Raw genomic sequence first — 19,762 nt, forward strand, 5'->3', positions numbered from 1 at the left:
TTGTATTAAGTTTAACTCGTTAGCAGCGATGGAAACAAAAAGACAAGGTAAAGTGAAGACAAGAACAGCAGTTATAAAAACTACAAAAAAAACTACAACAATTACAAACTACTATATTTCACGTCAATCCGGACCCACAGGAGGTGAGACTCAAGAGAAACAACTGTACATGTGCTGCTTTAATATTATCAATAATTACCATCAGTGGTGTAAAGTAACTAAGTACAATGTCATGGTGATTCTACTTTACCCTAGTATTTTCATTTTACACTACTTTATAATTTTCTACTACATTTTGAAAGCCAATTTTCTACTTTTTCATCCACTACATTTAATTTAGAGATTTAGTTCGGATTTTTACACACAATAGTTAGGAGACACTTTTAAAATATGATTATTTGGTAAAGATTAAAATCATCCAACATTATATGTAAGTAACTAAAACCAGGAGTGGGTTAAGAGAAAATTAATTGGAGTTCAGATCACAGTTTCAGCTCCTTAAATGTGAGCATAAAATGTTTAACAAATATACAAATATTGTTTGATATTTCTCTGCAATGACTACATTTACACAAATACTTTTACTTAAGTAGCCTACCTTTCTTGATGCTGTACTTTTACTTGTGTGATTACTTTTTCTCGAGTAAAGAACTCCTTGTTTTAAGAAAATCATTAATGGCTCTTAATACTGAAAAACATTGTTTTCAGAGAAACTTAATTTATTAAAATATTCTCATTTTAGTACAATTCCAAAATCCGCTTACTTGTTTTATTGACAACAAATAATTGCAAGGCACGTCAACGTAGCAGCAATTCATTATAATAAATATAATAATATATATATAATAATCTGAATCACTTATTGTTTTCCAGTTTGTAATTTTCCTCATTGATAATGATGTAATGTGGTTATTCAAATCAAAATTAATTGTGAGAATTATTCACCATTTTGCCATGTCTAACACGACAGAGACGGCTCTCTGTGAGGATGGAGACGTTACAGATGAAGGACAGGAAGACCTTCTCCTCCTTGAGACGGACAAGTTGTCCACGGAGCACGGTTTGGACAACTTGTCCGGGTCAACTGAAGACATCACAACATGCAAAGGTGGAAACTCGAATTACATCACATGGACAGTCGATATTGTCCTTGCTGTCCCCAAAGGTACGTTTATCATTAACTTCATTAGCTTCAACAGACATGGGGAGTAACAGATGACATTTAAAGGGATTATTTAATCAGGATACTAAAAGGTAACTGTATATCCTTAGAGTTACATTGAAACACTTAGTAATCTGACTACTTGTACATGTGTTATCTGAAAGGGGATTAATAGCAGGGATTTATGTTACAACACATTTTTAAATAAAGATCGATATGTTTTAGGTAGATGTGCTGCCTGAGTTCTTGTTTTTTGGTTTTCATTGAGATTCACAGAGATATTGAAAAGTAGTAGGTTAAGTGTGCTGAAATCACTACTTTGATTAAGGAAACAGTTTACAGATTTATTTAACATTTCTATTGGCTTTTGTTCCCTTTCAGAGGAAGATGTTGACGTCCCTGAAGCTCTTGAAAAAACGAAGAAGAAAACCAAAGATTCCTCCACTGTTTCGGTGAAAGGCTTTAAAGCCCAGAGCTGCTATCATGTTGAATACAAGCTGTTGCCGGGCGACACAGAGACAGTCAAAGTGGACCTGGTCGTGTTTGGACAAGTGGCAAAAATATACAAAGAAGACGAGTTCAAGGTAAACATGATGTTGTTTTTTGAACATATATATATACATACACATACACATGTGTATGTGTATATATACACATACACATGTGTATGTGTATATATACACACAGTCTATGATATATACACACACACACACACACACACACACACACACACACACACAAACATATGCACACATACACACACACACACACACACATATATATACACACACACATACATACGCACGCACACACACACACACATACATACATACATACACACATACATACGCACGCACGCACACACACACACACACACACACACACACACACACACACACACACACACACACACATACATACAGTACATATACAGTACATACTGTACATACAATAAATGCAATTTAAAATATATAAAAAAGTCTTGAAGTGCGATTTGGTTAATGTGATGTTAATGTTTTATGGTAGAAAACATTTCACAACAATTCTAACCCAAACCCTAACCCATTACTCTAACCCATACTCTAACCCAGGTCCTGAGAACATGGCATGAAGGAGATCAGCTCTGGGTTGGTTGGACTCAGAACTTTGAGGTCAGAGTGGACAGGGAGACGCTGATCAGTCTGCTTCCTCATAGGATCCAGCTCCAGGTCTGGAACAGTAAGGACAAACTGTGCAGTCTGGCCCGCTATGAGAGGCTGAAGGCGTTCAGGTGGACCCAGGATCAGCCTGACGATGCACCAGAGATGTGTGGTGGTGAGCATCAGATGTCCCGATATGGTATGAATGTATAACTTTGTATTTTATACATTTTCTTATGAAAAATATAACTTTATCCTCAGGTGGTATCAAGGCGTTGGTTAAGAAACTGAGATCCTCATGTGAGAGGAACACGTGTAAAAAGCACAGAGGAGATAAACTGTTGAATTCAGAGGTTGGAAAAGAAACAGGTATATCTTCAACTTTCTCCTTGTTAAGTATGGAATCATATAATGATAAACAATGATTGTTTGAGTATACACACTGGTGTCAAATGACTTCAATGTATTGCTAGTATACTTGTGTGTAAGCCTTGTTGAATAATAACCCTGATAAAAGACACTGACTTCGGACCTCTCACCAAAACAGATTTTCAAAAACCCACCGTTGATGCATTTGATCTTGAAGAGATGAAGAAGAACGGCACTGCCTTGATGGAAATCAGACTTGTTAGTTTGTTAGCAGGTGAGTGAACCTTGTTACCTTGTGTTATGACCTGTTGCGAAAGTATTCCTTGTCTTATCAAATTAATTGAAGAGATTTTTTAAATTTGAGATTAAAGTCGGTATTCTGACGTTTTTTCTAATAGAGAACATTTCCTTTTGGTCAGAACACATGAAGACCTCATGTTTTACTGTACATGACAGTCCCAGATTTCACCCCAAACAAAAATGTCAACCTCATGGTGACCTCTGACATGATGAAAAGTGAGATGTTTGTCAAAGTGATTGGGATGCATCCTCTGGTGACTCTCAATATCTCTGCCAAACGTCATGGAGATATATGCAACTTTTGTTGAGCTACTTAAATCTGGACCAAAGTGGTTGATTATTAAAGAACCATCTGCTGATACTTTTGTGACTGCCAGGTGAAACCTCGTTGACTGAGCGCTTCCCGGTCCGTTCAGCGGGTGTATTTGAGGTCATGTGCAACGTCTCTCTGGAGAGGGAGTTAATGTCGGAGGAACTAAAGGCTGAACTCAACCCTCTGGTCATCACTATTCTGTCCGCCACCTCAATGCCTTCATCCCCCGTCTCTTTCCACATCCTACAGGTGCCATTTCTTTCTGTTTTACCAGTGAATACACGGCTTGTATTGTGCATGCGTGTGTTATGGCATTATTTTATTTTAACAGGGAGGTTTTATAAGACATGGTTTTTTTTTCCTTTTCCCAGGATAAGTGTGTGCCTGTATATTGCCAGTACAAGTTCCACAACGTGAACATGTACAGGACAAAGAATCACGAGCACGGCACAAAGATCTTCTTCAGAGACGTGAATGTGATCCTGACGGGCCTGATGAGACCTATAGAGCTCAAAGAGTTCCTCTCTGGTCCGCCTCTGGAGATAGAAGTCCATGATCGTGACAGAAAGTTGGAAGAAACCCCAAGAACTCCAACAACATTGTGCGCAAGGTCAGGTAACGACATCGGAAAAGCGAAAAAGGCGGCCATAATGAACTCCTACGGTATTGCAAACTTGAACTTCTCAGAGCTGCTGCTTGGGAAGAAAAGCCTAAAGATGCAACTACAAATCAAAAGCTGCCCTCCAGGGAACCGGAAGATGCTAAACACAGCTGATCAGCAACAGCCGATGCCACAAGGCCATTATCTTGAAGCCAATTCCCTCCTCAAAGTCGAAGTTGAGATAGCTTGTCCGCTTAACGTTAAGAACGGCAGCCTTGAACCACAGTCTTGTGACGGTCCTCCGTTTGGGCGCATCGTCTATCTCTTTGATTACAACAACTTCTCTTTGATGACCAAGCTGAGGTCGGAAATCCTCCGAATCAACGCCTCAGCTTTCCATCTGGGCTCTCGCTCGCTGGAAACTGCACAGCAAGCCCTGTCGAATTACATAATGAATTTCAAGAACGACGAGAGCGAGGATCTGGATGTTGTTACGGGATTCCACGTGTCGGATCAGAGGGCGCAGATCTTTGTTCTCGAGGGGCTGAAACATAAAGCAGTGAAGAGACTCTGGGAGGCTGTTCCTATGAAGTAAGCACATGAACACTGTCTTGCCCCCACTAACACGTTTCAGCTGTGCTGTCTGTTTGAGTACAGTGTTTAGATTCCAGCGAGAATCCTGCAGCCTGTGTGTGATGTCTTGCAGGCTAAGTGGCAGTGAGGAGGATCAGGTGATAGTCCTCTACAACTCAAACCTGGGTTTCTTCAAGCGCATCTACGACTCGTTGGATGTGGGTCTGAGTCCTATCAGTCTGTGTAAGTCTCTAGAGAGCATCATGAGACAGCCCATGATCTACATTAGAGGAATGCTCCCCCAACCCTGCTTCCAAGCTCTGCTAAGGTTAGTGACGTTACCTTAAAGGGGACCTATCATGCAAAATTATTTTATACATAAAGATGTGTCCCCGGTGTGTCAGGGAACTCAGGCAGCGTCAGAAAATAAACCCTCTCTCTTTTCCTCCGTACCCAAATCTCTAAAAACTGGGGAACAACGGAGATGATCCAGATTTGAGTCCGATATGACGTAATATCTGAAATGTGGACCCACAGCACAATCAGAAACGTTGCTATCAGAAACAATGCCCGACTGTTTTGGACGTAATGTGGTCGGTGTTCACATTAGCATCGCTAACACTCAGAGCTAACCTGTACTGGAGAGCATGTGTGTGAAGAAGCAGGAAGTAAAAAGGAACTCACCTTGTGGTATAACCGGCAAGAGAGAAAGCCTTTGAGCTCCAAACTGTTTCAGAGAGAATCCTTGATGATCCATGATATGGCGTTTCATCACGGCAGCATTTAGTTTAGACAGTAGCTGCCGGGTCCCGCACGAGCTCAGACCCCTCCTCTTTAAAGCTTTATACCCAAATCAGCACTTTTGAAACAGGAAGTGAAATAGAGGGATATGAGGCATGGCTAGAATGGGTGATCTGTTTGGTATTTTGAGCAAAACACTTCATAGACATGTTTTTCATATATTTGTATATATCTGAGACCTACGCTATTGCCTACAAATAGCATGATAGTTGACCTTCAAAGTATCATAACCTTTTTCACCTTTTTTACTCTTTTTACGGCAAATCCTGAATAATATGTTAAAGCAAACGCTGCTGTTGTGTGTAAAGCTGCATTATTTCATTGTTTTTGCCACTTGGGAGATATGGAAAAAGCTTTACAATACTGGCATATTATCATTATTTAAAGAGGCAATATTCTGCTAATTTTCAGGTTCATGTCAGTTAGTAGTGTCTCTACATGTCTCCATGCTTTAATGTTCAAAAGGCTCTTTATTGTTCTCCTACTGCCTGTGCCATCGCACTTCTTTTCACCCACTGTTTAAAACCAGAGCCCAGTCTGCTCTGATTGGTTAGCTGGTCGGCTCTGTTGTGATTGGTCAACCGCTTAGAGATGTCCCGCCCCTTAGCCTATCATGTAAAATGTGTGTTGGAGCGCTAACCAATAGAAGCTCAAGTGTTACATAGTGGTTGATAAAGTTTCATAAATTGACGAAATGTATTTGTTAACATTTCTGAACATTTTGGGATATATGTATATATGTGGTTTTTATCATTTTGCCCAGATTAAGACAGCTCTGTGAAGTAAGGCAGCTGAAAGACGCGGTGCAGTGGAACCTCTTCCCCTCTGCAGACATGATTCTCGGCATGATAAAGGAATACGGCACATATCCGGAGTACTGGGAGCAGAAAGTTGAAACAAACCATGAGCTGGACATGAGCTCTCTGCCTGTCACCCGCATCAAAAGACATGCGCCGCTCAACACGTACAACAAAGAGTTCATGAGATTGAAACACGACAGACAACAGTCCAAGGACTTCATTCAGGTGCCTAAACTAAACTCAGTCGAATCTAACTTCCTAACAGAGCCACTCATATTATGTTACATCATTTTCCAGGGCAATATTAAAAAGGTGCAGGTGGAGAGTGAGCGCTTGCAGAAGCAGGAGGCGGCTGTGATAAAGATGGATCAGTCTGCAGAAAGACCAACACACAACTACAGCATCCAGACCTACAACTCCACTGAGCTAGGGAAGGAGCTGCTGCGCAAAGAAATGGCTATGGTTTGATGAATGGAGTATAATGTGTAGATACAATACTGATTTATAGATACTGTACAAAGTGCACAGGTACAGCTTGGTGTCTTGGTTTCGTTATTCTTTTTCCATTAAGGAACGCCTCGCTGCACATTATCCCGCTTATTACACCGCTACCTAATGAATAAACCAACGATTTGACTCACAGCCTTGATTTACATTTCATCGTATTGCTTCTGCTAAGAAAAAAATAGTCCATCCGACTCGATTTTGTGCTCTCAACAAATATAAAAACCAATATTAGAAAAGTATTCCACTGTGTTTTCTGACGGAGGAAAACTAATGTTTGTTGACGTTAAATTGACAGGACTTCATTATGTGGATTAATATGACTGTACATATTCCCTTTATTAGAGTGTCCTGCTTAGCAATGGTCTCTTCTACCTAGCAACAGGCGAAAAAGAGCTGACCCCAGAATTTTCGAAATCGACCAATCAGCATCGAATATTCAACCAAGCCGTGTAACAATGATGCCTTAAACTGCATCACCACACAATAATAATGCAACATGTACAAATATTAATAAGAACTTGTTTGCTATGAAGAATCTCGTAGTATTTCCGTTTAGTGCTGTATTCCTATCCATTCAACAATTTATCCTTTATGCTTTCCTCATGCAACGTGTATATCATATAATGATTAATTCATGTATTGTGCTTCTCTGGTGATAACTCCAGGTGCCAGGGCGCAGGTTCACCTACAGTCAGCAGTACCAAAGTGCTACAGTAGAACAAGGAGACGTCACTCTGAAGAAAGACTCAAACTCCACCGCTGCAGCCACACTTTGGCTCAAAAGTCTGAGCAGTGACAAGTCCACGAGACATCCCAAACACCCAGATGAGGCTCGAGTGGAGGAGCTGAGAAAGGTGATGCCACTTCATAGGAACAGGACTCTTCAGTTTACTGGCATCCCAATGTATCTGATCACAGGGATAATATTTGGATTGGTACATACTGTACTTTCTTGATGATCTAATAGTAACATTGCTAGTGTATTCAGTGTATAGGGTTTCATTGACAATACTAATTGTTGGGAAAATACTGAATGTACTCTTCCAGGTATCCCAACTGTAGCTGTGTTCATGACAGGATGTGTGATTACCTAGAAGAGCATCAGGACTGTTTGAGGCATATGATAGCTATGTGATTAACATGATGATTCAGCCTCTATGGCGAGAGACATCAAGCATGCTCATTTCTGACGTGGAGCTAATCTGAAGTAAACATTGAAGACTGCTTTCTATTCCTCCATCTTGTGACTGTGTAACTCCCTCTCTTGGATATCAGCATGTGAAGGACACTGTTCAGGAACTAGTTGATGATCTGTATGTGATGACTACTTCCATTCTGGAGAGGATCACAGATACATGGATCCTGAGATTGAAGCTCAAGCCGGTGACCAGTGATATTTTTCTAACACTACTGGTCACTGTGCTTTCAGCCATGGAGGGAGAACATCCTTCATGCAAACATATTAAAACCGACACTTTCAAGGGACGTTTGGGGCTGGAGCCGGCGCTATGAGGACTTCCATCTCCTCAGCAAACCTCCACCTGTGTTCAGCCCGACGTCCATTCACCTGGCAGGTAGGCTGTGCTGCATCAATGTACCACAACACACTTTTAGCTGCTTAAAGTGTTACAGTGGTTTAGTGTACTGTTGTACTTGTTGTACTGTTGTACTGCTTGTTCTTTCCTTTCCTGTGAGTAACTGGCCAACCGTTAACCAGATGTCACACTGAGATATTTCCATTTCCATCCACCTCGGGTGTAAATTCAGTGTCAGAATCAAAGCGAGGGTTCAGGAGGGAAACCATGAGAAACCCATCATAGGCTGCATAACAATCAACCTCAACATACAGCCACAAGGTGACACATATTGCAGAACACAAGGCTGTGGCCATGGCTTATCCTCCTGCTGAATGAACAGAACAATTATCCAAAGTTAAAAGTACAAGCTGGTCATCTTTTTCTGGGCTGAACAGGCCTCAATGTCGCATGTTGTGAATGAAAACTATCTACATATTTCTACACAATTTGAGGTAAACTTTGTGGGCATACAGTGTTAGGAATTCTTAAACACCGAGACTAGGATAAACTGAAGAGTCCAAGGAAGCTTATACAAGTTAACAGCATTTAATTAAACAAAATAATGCAATGATATACAAATGAGACTGTTCAAGTTGGGCGGCTCCCCCCCTCAGGTCACCCCACCCGTTTGCGTGGGGTGCTGGGCGAAAGAGAGATCGATACTTGGCTTGCTTCTCCTGTTATCATCTGTGGTCTTCTCCTATTGGCCGGCGTCGACGAGGGCGTGTCCAATGCAAATCCTGTTGTTAATTTACACTATTCTAATGTATGTGGTTATTTAAACATTCCCTAATAAAAGTATTTCAGTGTCAATAAGTGAGGGTTAAAGGCAGTGTTTCTAGTGTGCAACACTCTGTGTCATTTAACCTTATATTCACTGTTTAAAACATAGTCTCTAGCCACATGCTAATGCTAACTTTAAATTGAAGCTAACAATATTTACTAGCAAAACCCGAAGTCGTTTTGTGAACTTCCGTTTTCAGAATAAAACAGTTTTAAATTAAAACAGTGTATTTAATTTAAATTACGCCATATAAACATTGATTTTATTTCTTACAACAGCCAAAAGCACAACAGTTTGAACTTGATAGCATTAGCTTGCATCTTAGCGGTGGCTAGCAGCATAGCTCCACTTTGACCCCAGGCTGTTGCTATGGTCACTCCCATGTGGTTATTACTCTCACAACACAAACAGTTTGCTACTCCAGCTTTAAAGCAAGCCTTTACAGCATATTTGTTAATCTTAGATAAATGAAATGACTTATTGATAGAGATTTAGAGGAAACAGAACCAGTGAATAACATATCCCAACTGTTTGTCTGACAGAAATCAGTACGCCATTTATCCGAAACCACAATAAAGCATTCAAGAATAGTTTCAAACATTCAACATCTTTCTTGTATTTTCAGACCTCACTGTGTCAATTAATTGTTTTGCTATGGTCGGTTTATTTTTAAAGATCCTTCCAGCATTCAAAATCCCAATGGATTGCATTTATTTTAAGATCAAAAGTAGTGAGTTATGGAGTTGATTTGTAGCAGAAAAGTTCATGGTTGTTTGATGAGTAAGTGTTTGATACAGGGGAGCTGAGAGGGATAGCGGTTGATAGGTATCTTTAGTCTGGTTACATGTACCCTGTAACATATTATTGGTTTAGTTATATGTGTTTCGCTCAGGTAAAGACTTCAATTAGGCACTTTTCAGAGCTGGTGTCTCATGGATAAAGTGTTTTTGAAATTAATATTGTTACTGCTTGCTGTGCAGAGCTTTGTTTATCCTTGTTGGTGGTGACATGGACATGAAGACTACTACTACGACAAATATACACTTTGTACATATTCTGATTTGACATAATGATGCTACTGTCTTCTTGGGAGAGGAACCCAAAACTCTCAACTGTTTTTGCCTCCACTGTTTGGGTTTTAAATACTTTTTTAACCAACAACTGTGGAAATCATGGGGAAAAGACGATGGTTCTGAGTGACTGGAACTAGTATTTATTAATGCATTAAGGTCCACAGTCTATCCAAGTTTCAATTTTTTCCTACAACCGTGGGCTGTGTGCTTTTCTCAGTATTGAGAAGTTTTGATTACAGCTCCAGATGGCTGCTGTTTGAGCCAATGTCAATTTTTGCTGCTGAGTAACAAACTCCCACGCCGCACAGGAGAACAGATATCAGCAAGGAAATGAAATGTTAATGTTTAAATGTCCGAGAAATCATAACAATGTCTTCCCGATTTAATTTACCAGTTACCTAAGATAAGATAAGATAAGACAAGAAGTACTTTATTGATTCCAATTTGGGAAATGTTTGCATTGCATGCAGCATAAAAATATGTGGCATTGTACACTAAAAATTAAAAGACTAGAAATAAACACAAACATTCAAAAATGTCAACATCTCAATAGAAATAAAATAGCATTAAGTTAAGTAGAAAATATACACGTTGAATTACAAATGTACAGTAACACATATAAAGCAGGATATTATATATACATAAGTAGTTGAGGAATGGAATATGAAATATTAGATTGAATATAAATGTAAAATGTACAGTGTGAGAAGCTATGCCAGCCAGACGTGATTTGTTACCAGAGATGGCAAAAGTACACACATCCTTTACTCAAGTAGAAGTACAGATACTCGTGTTTAAAAATACTCTGGTAAAAGTAGAAGTACTGACTAAACTTCTTTACTTACTGTAAGTTAAAAAAAAAGAGGGCTTTGAAATGTACTTCAGTAAAAAGTACCCATAACTAGCAGCTGCTTTAAAGAGTACCTGACCTCCCTTTATATTAATAGAACAATAATGTCATTGTTAGCTAATGAATGTTTCCATGCTGAACAACGGCAACATGACAACGTTTCCATTGGTCCCTCTTCTTTAGAGAAGACCAGGAAATGATGGATACACGGATCGTGTTCCAATCAATAGGCACGCAATGACTCTAAAGAATAATGATCACGCATCAAACACACATTCAGACTAAAGGAACCAGCTGTTTGGAAAATGAGAGAAGTAGAAAGTACAGGTATTTGAGTTCAACATGTAAGAAGTAGAAAGTACAGGTATTTGAGTTCAACATGTAAGAAGTAGAAAGTACAGGTATTTGAGTTCAACATGAGAGAAGTAGAAAGTACAGGTATTTGAGTTCAACATGTAAGAAGTAGAAAGTACAGGTATTTGTGTTCAACATGTAAGAAGTAGAAAGTTCAGGTATTTGTGTTCAACATGTAAGAAGTAGAAAGTTCAGGTATTTGTGTTCAACATGTAAGAAGTAGAAGTAAGGATTTGAGTTCAACATAAGTAGAAAGTACAGGTATTTGAGTTCAACATGTAAGAAGTAGAAAGTTCAGGGGGTATTTGTGTTCAACATGTAGAAGTAGAAAGTACAGGTATTTGTGTTCAACATGTAAGAAGTAGAAAGTACAGGTATTTGGGTTCAACATGTAAGAAGTAGAAAGTACAGGTATTTGTGTTCAACATGTAAGAAGTCAAAGTAAAATGTCGTCAGAAAGATAAGTAGTGGAGTAAAGTACTGATACCAGAAACATACTTAAGTACAGTAACAAAGTATTTGTACTCCACTACTTCCCACCTCTGTTTGCTATATAGAGTTAAGATAATACATAAAGAGAAAAGTGTAAATGGGCTGAGTTTTATTGCTCTGGATCCTCAGGAGAGCCTCTCCATCAGGAGCAGCTGGAGGCGGCTCGGACTCAGTACTGTCGCTGGATGAAGAAACTGCTTCCTGAAGGCAACGGCTACCCAGCATGCAACAGCCACATCCCAGAGTTCAATTGTCTTATTGGAGGAAACTCAGAGAGGATTCAAGGAAATACTGAAGGATGAGCCCAATACGTATTCACTGAGGAAAAAAGGGCATGGCGCTGAAGGTACAGTAGGTTGCTAGAAATGTGGGGAAAATCCAACATTGCCCAGAAAAAAGGAAAAGAAGACATAAGAATAATCTCATGTCTTCATCCAAAAAGCAATTTAGACATTTAAATATAAAGAAAACAATTAATATAGCTCTTAAAATGTGGCTAATTTGAAGCCACTGTCACTATTAAAAGCTAAATAGCTGAATGAAATGTAATCACCTCACATACCCCATTCACAGAACTGCTTTAATTTTTTCGAATACATTTTAGGCCAAAATAAGAACTTTGTTTATCCTGTAAGGCAGCACAGAACTCTATATAGTCTCTCTCCTCCTCCTCCTCCTCCTCCTCCTCCTCCTGGTAAATGTCCGATCCTTTAGCCGCTAAACGCTCCACTGTGTTCCCCAGCTAACTGTGTCTGTCTTCTGTTTGCTGCTGAACAGGAAGTGCACAGTGGGTTTTCAGACTATTCACTGGAAACAGCTGCTTGCTGCATTTAAAAAGGGAAAACAATAAACCAAAACAATAAAGTTAAAAGCAAGCATAACAATGAGCTGAAACTCACTTTGATGCTCCGTCGAGTCGAGAGAGCCTCACATTGAGTAGGTAGGTTAATTTGAGCAACCTGTCACTTTGTTTCAGTCATTTGATAGAGTGATGCCGTGATGGCGTATTTTTGTAGGACGACCACGAAGTAAGCATTGCAAGGGCTCCATCAACAACAATGGGATTACCCCTTTGGATTTGAGTATAATGAAGAATATAAAACATGTGGCGTGTTCAGCAGGATAATCTGGACCTATTAACAACACTTTGTCATTTTTGAAGTGTAAATGCAACAGCCAGAAGTAAAAAGCTAACTTTAGGCTGTAACAAACTACATCACGGCTGCGCATCACTGCTAAGCTAAAGGTGGACTTGAGTTGGCATGATGTCGTTTAGTAGTTTATTATAGTAACCTTTTTTATGACTCATTGAGGAGTTGGGTATTTACTTTTCATTTGATTTCGTAGAAAACGTGAACATTTTCTTAGGCTTTTGTTCACCACTTAACTACAAATATGTATAAACACTCACTTAGAGACGAAGGAACCAGAAGTTGTAAAATGCAGATACATTTCTGGGTTTACGACTCACTCCTGCTCCACTCTTTGTTATGATCTCATATTGTTAAGATAGACATGCTATAATGTATTGTCTGTTGTCCATAATGCTTGCCTCAGTTCAGTGTCCGTTCGCATGTTTTTATCCAGGTTCTAGTTATCGTTGACTTTAACAACCTCCTGTTTTTCTTTTAGCCAAAAGCTGTTTTATGTCTTGCAGCCTTCCCCTGAACTCTCTGCGATGAACCTGGACGACAGTAAAGATGAGAGGAAGAGGAGCGCGGCTCTGGCTCCAGGACCCTGTGTGTACTGCAGGCTCAGCAGCAAAGACAACGCCATCGAGAGACACACCTCTCTGTACAACAAGTACCACTACATGTCAGTTTAGCTTAATGTTTTTTATTCAAAAGAACAAAACAAGATAGTGAAATCATGAGGTTTAATGTGCATGTGGTATGTCCTGTTGCTTCTTACAGGGGCTTCAAAAAGCAGCATTCGTTTCTGTACAAGCGGACCGCCCTGCCTCTGACGGACAAGGAGAAGAGTATCTTCACTTTTCAGAAGTATGCACCCAACATGAAGACACAAACATCATCTGAGCAGCACTAAACTCTAAGAGCACTTCAATTAAATAAAACTCATAATTCCATCCGAGGGGTTATCCTTGAAGCCATGGTTAATAAAATACAGTCACTGCAATATACATCGCTTCATTTATTAATTAACTGCACCAAAAAAACTCATCCAAAGTCATAAGAATAGTATAGACAAATTGCTGTCACAGAGAATTGAACTGGTCCATATGGTCCAATCAGAATGCAGGATTCCCAGTCACATGGTCAGGCTCAGAATGTTCTCTCCAGAGGGTGTGAGCACACGTAGCCTCTGTTGTCCAACACCTCCTTGGCGATCTTCTTGATGTTGGCATCGTTGTTTTCAGGAGAGTCTGGAAATAATTAATACGACAATTATAAGATTACTTGAATTTGTTAAAATGGCTCTATTGTGCTTTTGTTTCCCTTTGCTATAGTCTGTTATATAGGTTTTAGTGCATGTAAATGGTCTGCAAAGGCTAAAATCCCCCTTTGTTTACTTCTGTAACACAATGCCATCAGAGTGTAACAAGTTTAGGGTGATAGGCTAAGGGGCGGGAAATCTCTAAGCAGTTGACCAATCACAACAGAGCCGGCCAGCTAACCAATCAGAGCAGACTGGGCTCTGGTTTCAGACAGAGGGTGAAAAGAGGTGCTGCAGCACAGGCAGCATGAGAGATATAAAGAGCTTTTTGAACATTAAAGCATGGAGACATGTAGAGCAGTGGTTCTCAAACTTTTTCTGTCATTCCCCGCTTTGAACAGGTGGGCCTTTTCAAGCCCACCTGTTCCTCATCGCTCCAATCAAATGGTAGGCCAAGCTTAAAATTGTCAAATGTATCGTTCTATAACAGGGTCTCCAACCTTTTTTAGGATGAGGGCTACTTTAAAAAAATAAAACAAGACGTGAGCTACTTTTACTCCTCTTTTTTGTTTTTTAGCAGTGTATATATTTAGCACATTTTAACATTATTATATGCTACCTTTAACCTTTGAGTGCTGTTTGGGTCTGTGGGACCCGTTTTCAGTGTTTACCCAAATAAAATGTATGCAATTTAATTATTTTAACCTGCTTTATTTGGTGGTGGACGTCACATCCTCTAGGGCGGGTCCGGGGGCATGCACCCCGAGGAAGATTTTTTTTAAATGTTGGTTAAATGCATCAATCTGGTGCACTTTGAGCTAGGGCTGCTCAATTAATCATATTTTAATCGCAATTACGATTTTGGCTTGCAACGATTATAAAAACAACATAATCGAAATAAAACGATTTTATTTATTTTTAAATAGGTTTTTCAGTTGAATTATACTTAAAGTTCAGGGTAATCAACTGTTAAAAACATACATTTCAATAGTATAGTATTGTTTCCATAGCAACAACAACTGTCAACAGCGTAAACTCGCCTTCAAAATAAAAGCATGCCAAATTACACTTAAGACATACAACTGCAACGAAAGTAACAAACACAAAGCAATATCCTTTTCAATTTCAAAGAACACAAATTGGGTTATCTACAGGTGTTGTTTTGTGTGGTCGAGGGTCGCTTTCATTGATGCGTTTTTCACCCCGGGCTGTTGTTTTGATATTCCACCAGTGTGAAAAAATAAGAAAAAAAAATAATTATTTTATTTTAAATTAAAAAAAAATTTCACGACCCACCTATCACATCTCTGCCGCACACTTTGAGAAACGCTGGAGTAGAGACACTACATACTGATATACACCTGAACATCAGCAGGAGAGGACTATTTAAAGTAGACACTACATACTGATATACACCTGAACATCAACAGGAGAGGACTCTTTAAAGTAGAGACACTACATACTGATATACACCTGAACATCAGCAGGAGAGGACTCTTTAAAGTAGAGACACTACATACTGATATACACCTGAACATCAGCAGGAGAGGACTCTTTAAAGTAGAGACACTACATACTGATATACACCTGAACATCAGCAGGAGAGGACTATTTAAGTAGAGACACTACATACTGATATACACCTGAACATCAACAGGAGAGGACTCTTTAAAGTAGAGACACTACATACTGATATACACCTGAACATCAGCAGGAGAGGACTCTTTAAAGTAGAGACACTACATACTGATATACACCTGAACACCAGCAGGAGAGGACTCTTTAAAAAGTAGAGACACTACATACTGATATACACCTGAACATCAGCAGGAGAGGACTCTTTAAAGTAGAGACACTACATACTGATATACACCTGAACATCAGCAGGAGAGGACTCTTTAAAGTAGAGACACTACACACTGATATACACCTGAACATCAGCAGGAGAGGACTCTTTAAAGTAGAGACCACTACACACTGATATACACCTGAACATCAGCAGGAGAGGACTCTTTAAAGTAGAGACACTACATACTGATATACACCTGAACATCAGCAGGAGAGGACTCTTTAAAGTAGAGACAACTACACACTGATATACACCTGAACATCAGCAGGAGAGGACTCTTTAAAGTAGAGACACTACATACTGATATACACCTGAACATCAGCAGGAGAGGACTCTTTAAAGTAGAGACACTACACACTGATATACACCTGAACATCAGCAGGAGAGGACTCTTTAAAGTAGAGACACTACACACTGATATACACCTGAACATCAGCAGGAGAGGACTCTTTAAAGTAGAGACACTACATACTGATATACACCTGAACATCAGCAGGAGAGGACTCTTTAAAGTAGAGACACTACATACTGATATACACCTGAACATCAGCAGGAGAGGACTCTTTAAAGTAGAGACACTACATACTGATATACACCTGAACATCAGCAGGAGAGGACTCTTTAAAGTAGAGACACTACATACTGATATACACCTGAACACCAGCAGGAGAGGACTCTTTAAAGTAGAGACACTACATACTGATATACACCTGAACATCAGCAGGAGAGGACTCTTTAAAGTAGAGACACTACATACTGAAATACACCTGAACATCAGCAGGAGAGGACTCTTTAAAGTAGAGACACTACATACTGATATACACCTGAACATCAGCAGGAGAGGACTCTTTAAAGTAGAGACACTACATACTGATATACACCTGAACATCAGCAGGAGAGGACTCTTTAAAGTAGAGACACTACATACTGATATACACCTGAACATCAGCAGGAGAGGACTCTTTAAAGTAGAGACACTACATACTGATATGAACCTAAAAAGAGCATTATATGTCCTCTGTAAATACCAAACACAAAGTTCTCCTCTCTCATGTCACCTGATAACTCTGGATTACATGCAGGTCATTAAAAAACATGCACAGTGTGAGAATGAAAAGCAGCGAGGGGTTTTGGGTGTTGGTATGTGGGGTTTGTGGGAAATTCCGCAACACATGCAAGTCTTTTGTACCGAGATGCAGTAAAAAAAAAAAAGCCAAGGCTCTGTTCTCAATTACCATCTCGTGTTGTACTTACGCTTTTCCAGTTGGGTCATCCAGTAATTGTTCTTGAAGAAAGCCTCAGTGCAGAAAGTGTTTGCGAGCAGCACCTAGAGAATAAAACTTGTTTATCAAACTAGAAAATACACAATTATGTAGAATGCAATTTAAAAGCAATAGAAAGTTATGGAATGTGAAGAGAGACGGCTACAAACATTTGTCCTTTCAATTTCTATCTGCAACACATCTAGTGGAAACATCACACACACATTTCATCAATAACCCAAAGGTTTTACTTTACAAAAATATGTCAATTTAGGCTTCCTCCGGTTCTACAAATAATGCAAACAAGTCTAAATAGGTTAGCGGGTAGAAATCAAACATCAGAGTGGACGACACTGGATGAAAAGCTTCTTGATAGAAAACATATTCGCTTTATTAAAATAACTTCAATTACTTTGCGAACCTCAGGCGAAACATTTCAGTCCTGAAGAAAAACAGTCACGACTGACTATCTTCTGACAGGATCTCTACAGTCTCTGTTTTGAATAAAATACAAAAAGTGGACGGCTGCATGTTGCATTCTGTCAGAGGAGAGGAGGCTACAAATGTCTGCACAGCCCTCAACTTTACATAATACGGTGCAGTTTGCCATACTCATTTTCCTAAGTGTTTTTTAGCTGTTAAGGTTATTTGTTTAGTTACATTTAAATTCTATTTTTTGGACAACGCCACTAGTTGCAAGAATAGGTCAAGTTGTAGAGAAGTCTGAGAATTTAACCCCATTTTTCACTTGAGTAATCAGCGCAGTATACATTTTCCTTACAAGTTTGTGGCCTCAATTGGTCAAGTCTTACCATTACCATCTTAACTTTAACAAGTGAATCGTTACACTTGGATGCCTAAAAGAATTCTCAAACCAGTGTGTGACGTCACGTTGAATACATCCACGTCTAATATAAAGTATATTCAGAGTACTGAAGCTGTTCATGTTACAGTGTGAGCCTAAATACTGACCAATGGTTTAAGGCAGTCTTTCCCAAAGTTAGGTTAGCGACCCGTTTTTATATTACCGCCAGATTGGTTTAGTGAAATGCATTAATTTGCCAGTTGTAATAACAGAAGAGCGTTTCTGCTCAGCTGCTGGGTTCAGCTCAGATAACAAGTGGAGCTGGTGGTGAGAGACGTAACATTACACACATTGAATTATTGCTTTGATGTACTTTATTTAGTCTTCTCTCCACCACACTCCCCTCTCCGGCTTACTGCTTCTTATTTTCCAGTGACAGTTCATAAGTTCATCGTGAGCTGCTGAGGGGAAACATTACACTGTGTTTATAACGTTTTAAAAAGATGGTTTGCTGTGTTCTTGGTCAGTAGTTTTTAAATGTAGATGGTTAAGCTATTCCTCGTGTGTTTTTGGGTCCTGGAAGACTCAACATGTCTCTTCTGGGAAGTGTAGGAACCCCTGGTGTATTGGAAGAGAGGCAGCTGTTCACTGTCAGTTATTATTAGTGTAGCGGCCAAAATCATATAGAAATCAAACTGATAATTAACATAAAATAACACTGCTGCTGAAGCACCAGTTAGCGAACCTTACGCAATGATCCAAGTCCAGACAAGAATCTCCGTTTGTACATTTGATTCCATCCAATATCATTTACAGGTTTCCTATATTTCTTTCCTTAAGCCTTTCCTATGGCCTATGCCCAAACATGCCTTCACAAATAAAAGCATAGAAACCACTTTTACTCACTTCAATAACTAAGAATACATTTACTATGAACAATAACAGCAAGGAAATAAGTGTTTTAGTATTAAATAATATAAAGCGATATATATAGCTCCAACAATTAGTGTTATTTTAGATATCACCAATCAGTCGATGGAGATGTAAAAACTGCTCTCACTATGACCTTAACCTCTTCCTCAACTCGTGTACATCCTGTGTGTGTGTGTGTGTGTGTTCTGTACACACCTCGTGGTCGTGGTTCCTGAGCCCGATGCTGATGGAGCGGCTGGTTCTGGACAGGACGGCTGTCATGGCGTAGAGGTGGATCAGAACGTCTGCCACTCTCTTCAGGACCAGCTGCTCGTTCACTAGGGTCTGAAAAAAACAAGGACACTTTAAAAAAAACAACCTAAAAAGGACAAATGCTGTTGCTTCTACTTCTGTGTTACTGCTGCCTTCAAAAAGATCCATCTTTCTCAGTCATTTTCTTTATTAATGTCTTAAAGAGGACATATGCTAATTTCCAGGTTCATATTTGAACTTCAATGTTCAAAAAGCTCTTTATTTTTCTCATACTGCAGCACCTCTTTTCACCCTTCTGTCTCAAACCAGAGCCCAGTCTGCTCTGATTGGTTAGCTGGCTGGCTCTGTTGTGATTGGTCAACCGCTTAGAGATGTCCCGCCCCTTAGCCTATCACATACGATGTGTTGGAGCTCTGGCCAATAGGAGTGCAAGTGTTACATAACTAGGTGATAACGTTTCGTAAATCAATGGGACTGAACCAGAACACGTACAATGTGTTGGAGGACCAGCCAATGGGAGCATGAGTGATACATAGTGATGTCACTATGTTATGGAAGTAAACAAAGGATTT

General features: G+C 39.5%; 2 protein-coding genes across 2 annotated transcripts; one reads left to right on the forward strand and one right to left on the reverse strand.

The window, feature by feature from the left end:
- Window positions 1–13,511, forward strand: cfap92 (cilia and flagella associated protein 92 (putative)). The gene is made up of 15 exons (XM_034239817.1): window positions 1–143; window positions 971–1,165; window positions 1,544–1,746; window positions 2,254–2,476; window positions 2,563–2,670; window positions 2,849–2,944; window positions 3,348–3,532; window positions 3,655–4,475; window positions 4,591–4,785; window positions 6,022–6,283; window positions 6,356–6,520; window positions 7,231–7,419; window positions 7,995–8,139; window positions 11,825–12,041; window positions 13,353–13,511. The coding sequence occupies exons 1-14, from the start codon at window positions 29–31 to the stop codon at window positions 11,995–11,997; spliced, it is 3,075 nt and encodes a 1,024-aa protein (XP_034095708.1). The 5' UTR covers window positions 1–28; the 3' UTR covers window positions 11,998–12,041; window positions 13,353–13,511.
- Window positions 13,512–13,515: 4 nt separating this feature from the next.
- Window positions 13,516–19,262, reverse strand: acad9 (acyl-CoA dehydrogenase family, member 9; the record flags this gene model as incomplete). The annotated part of the gene is made up of 3 exons (XM_034239819.1): window positions 13,516–14,078; window positions 17,193–17,265; window positions 19,134–19,262. Coding segments are annotated over 3 exons (303 nt in total), but the record flags the coding sequence as incomplete, so codon positions are not given.
- Between the last annotated feature and the right edge of the window lie 500 nt (window positions 19,263–19,762).

Source organism: Gymnodraco acuticeps, unplaced genomic scaffold (assembly GCF_902827175.1).
Source record: "Gymnodraco acuticeps unplaced genomic scaffold, fGymAcu1.1, whole genome shotgun sequence".
NCBI lineage: Eukaryota > Metazoa > Chordata > Actinopteri > Perciformes > Bathydraconidae > Gymnodraco > Gymnodraco acuticeps.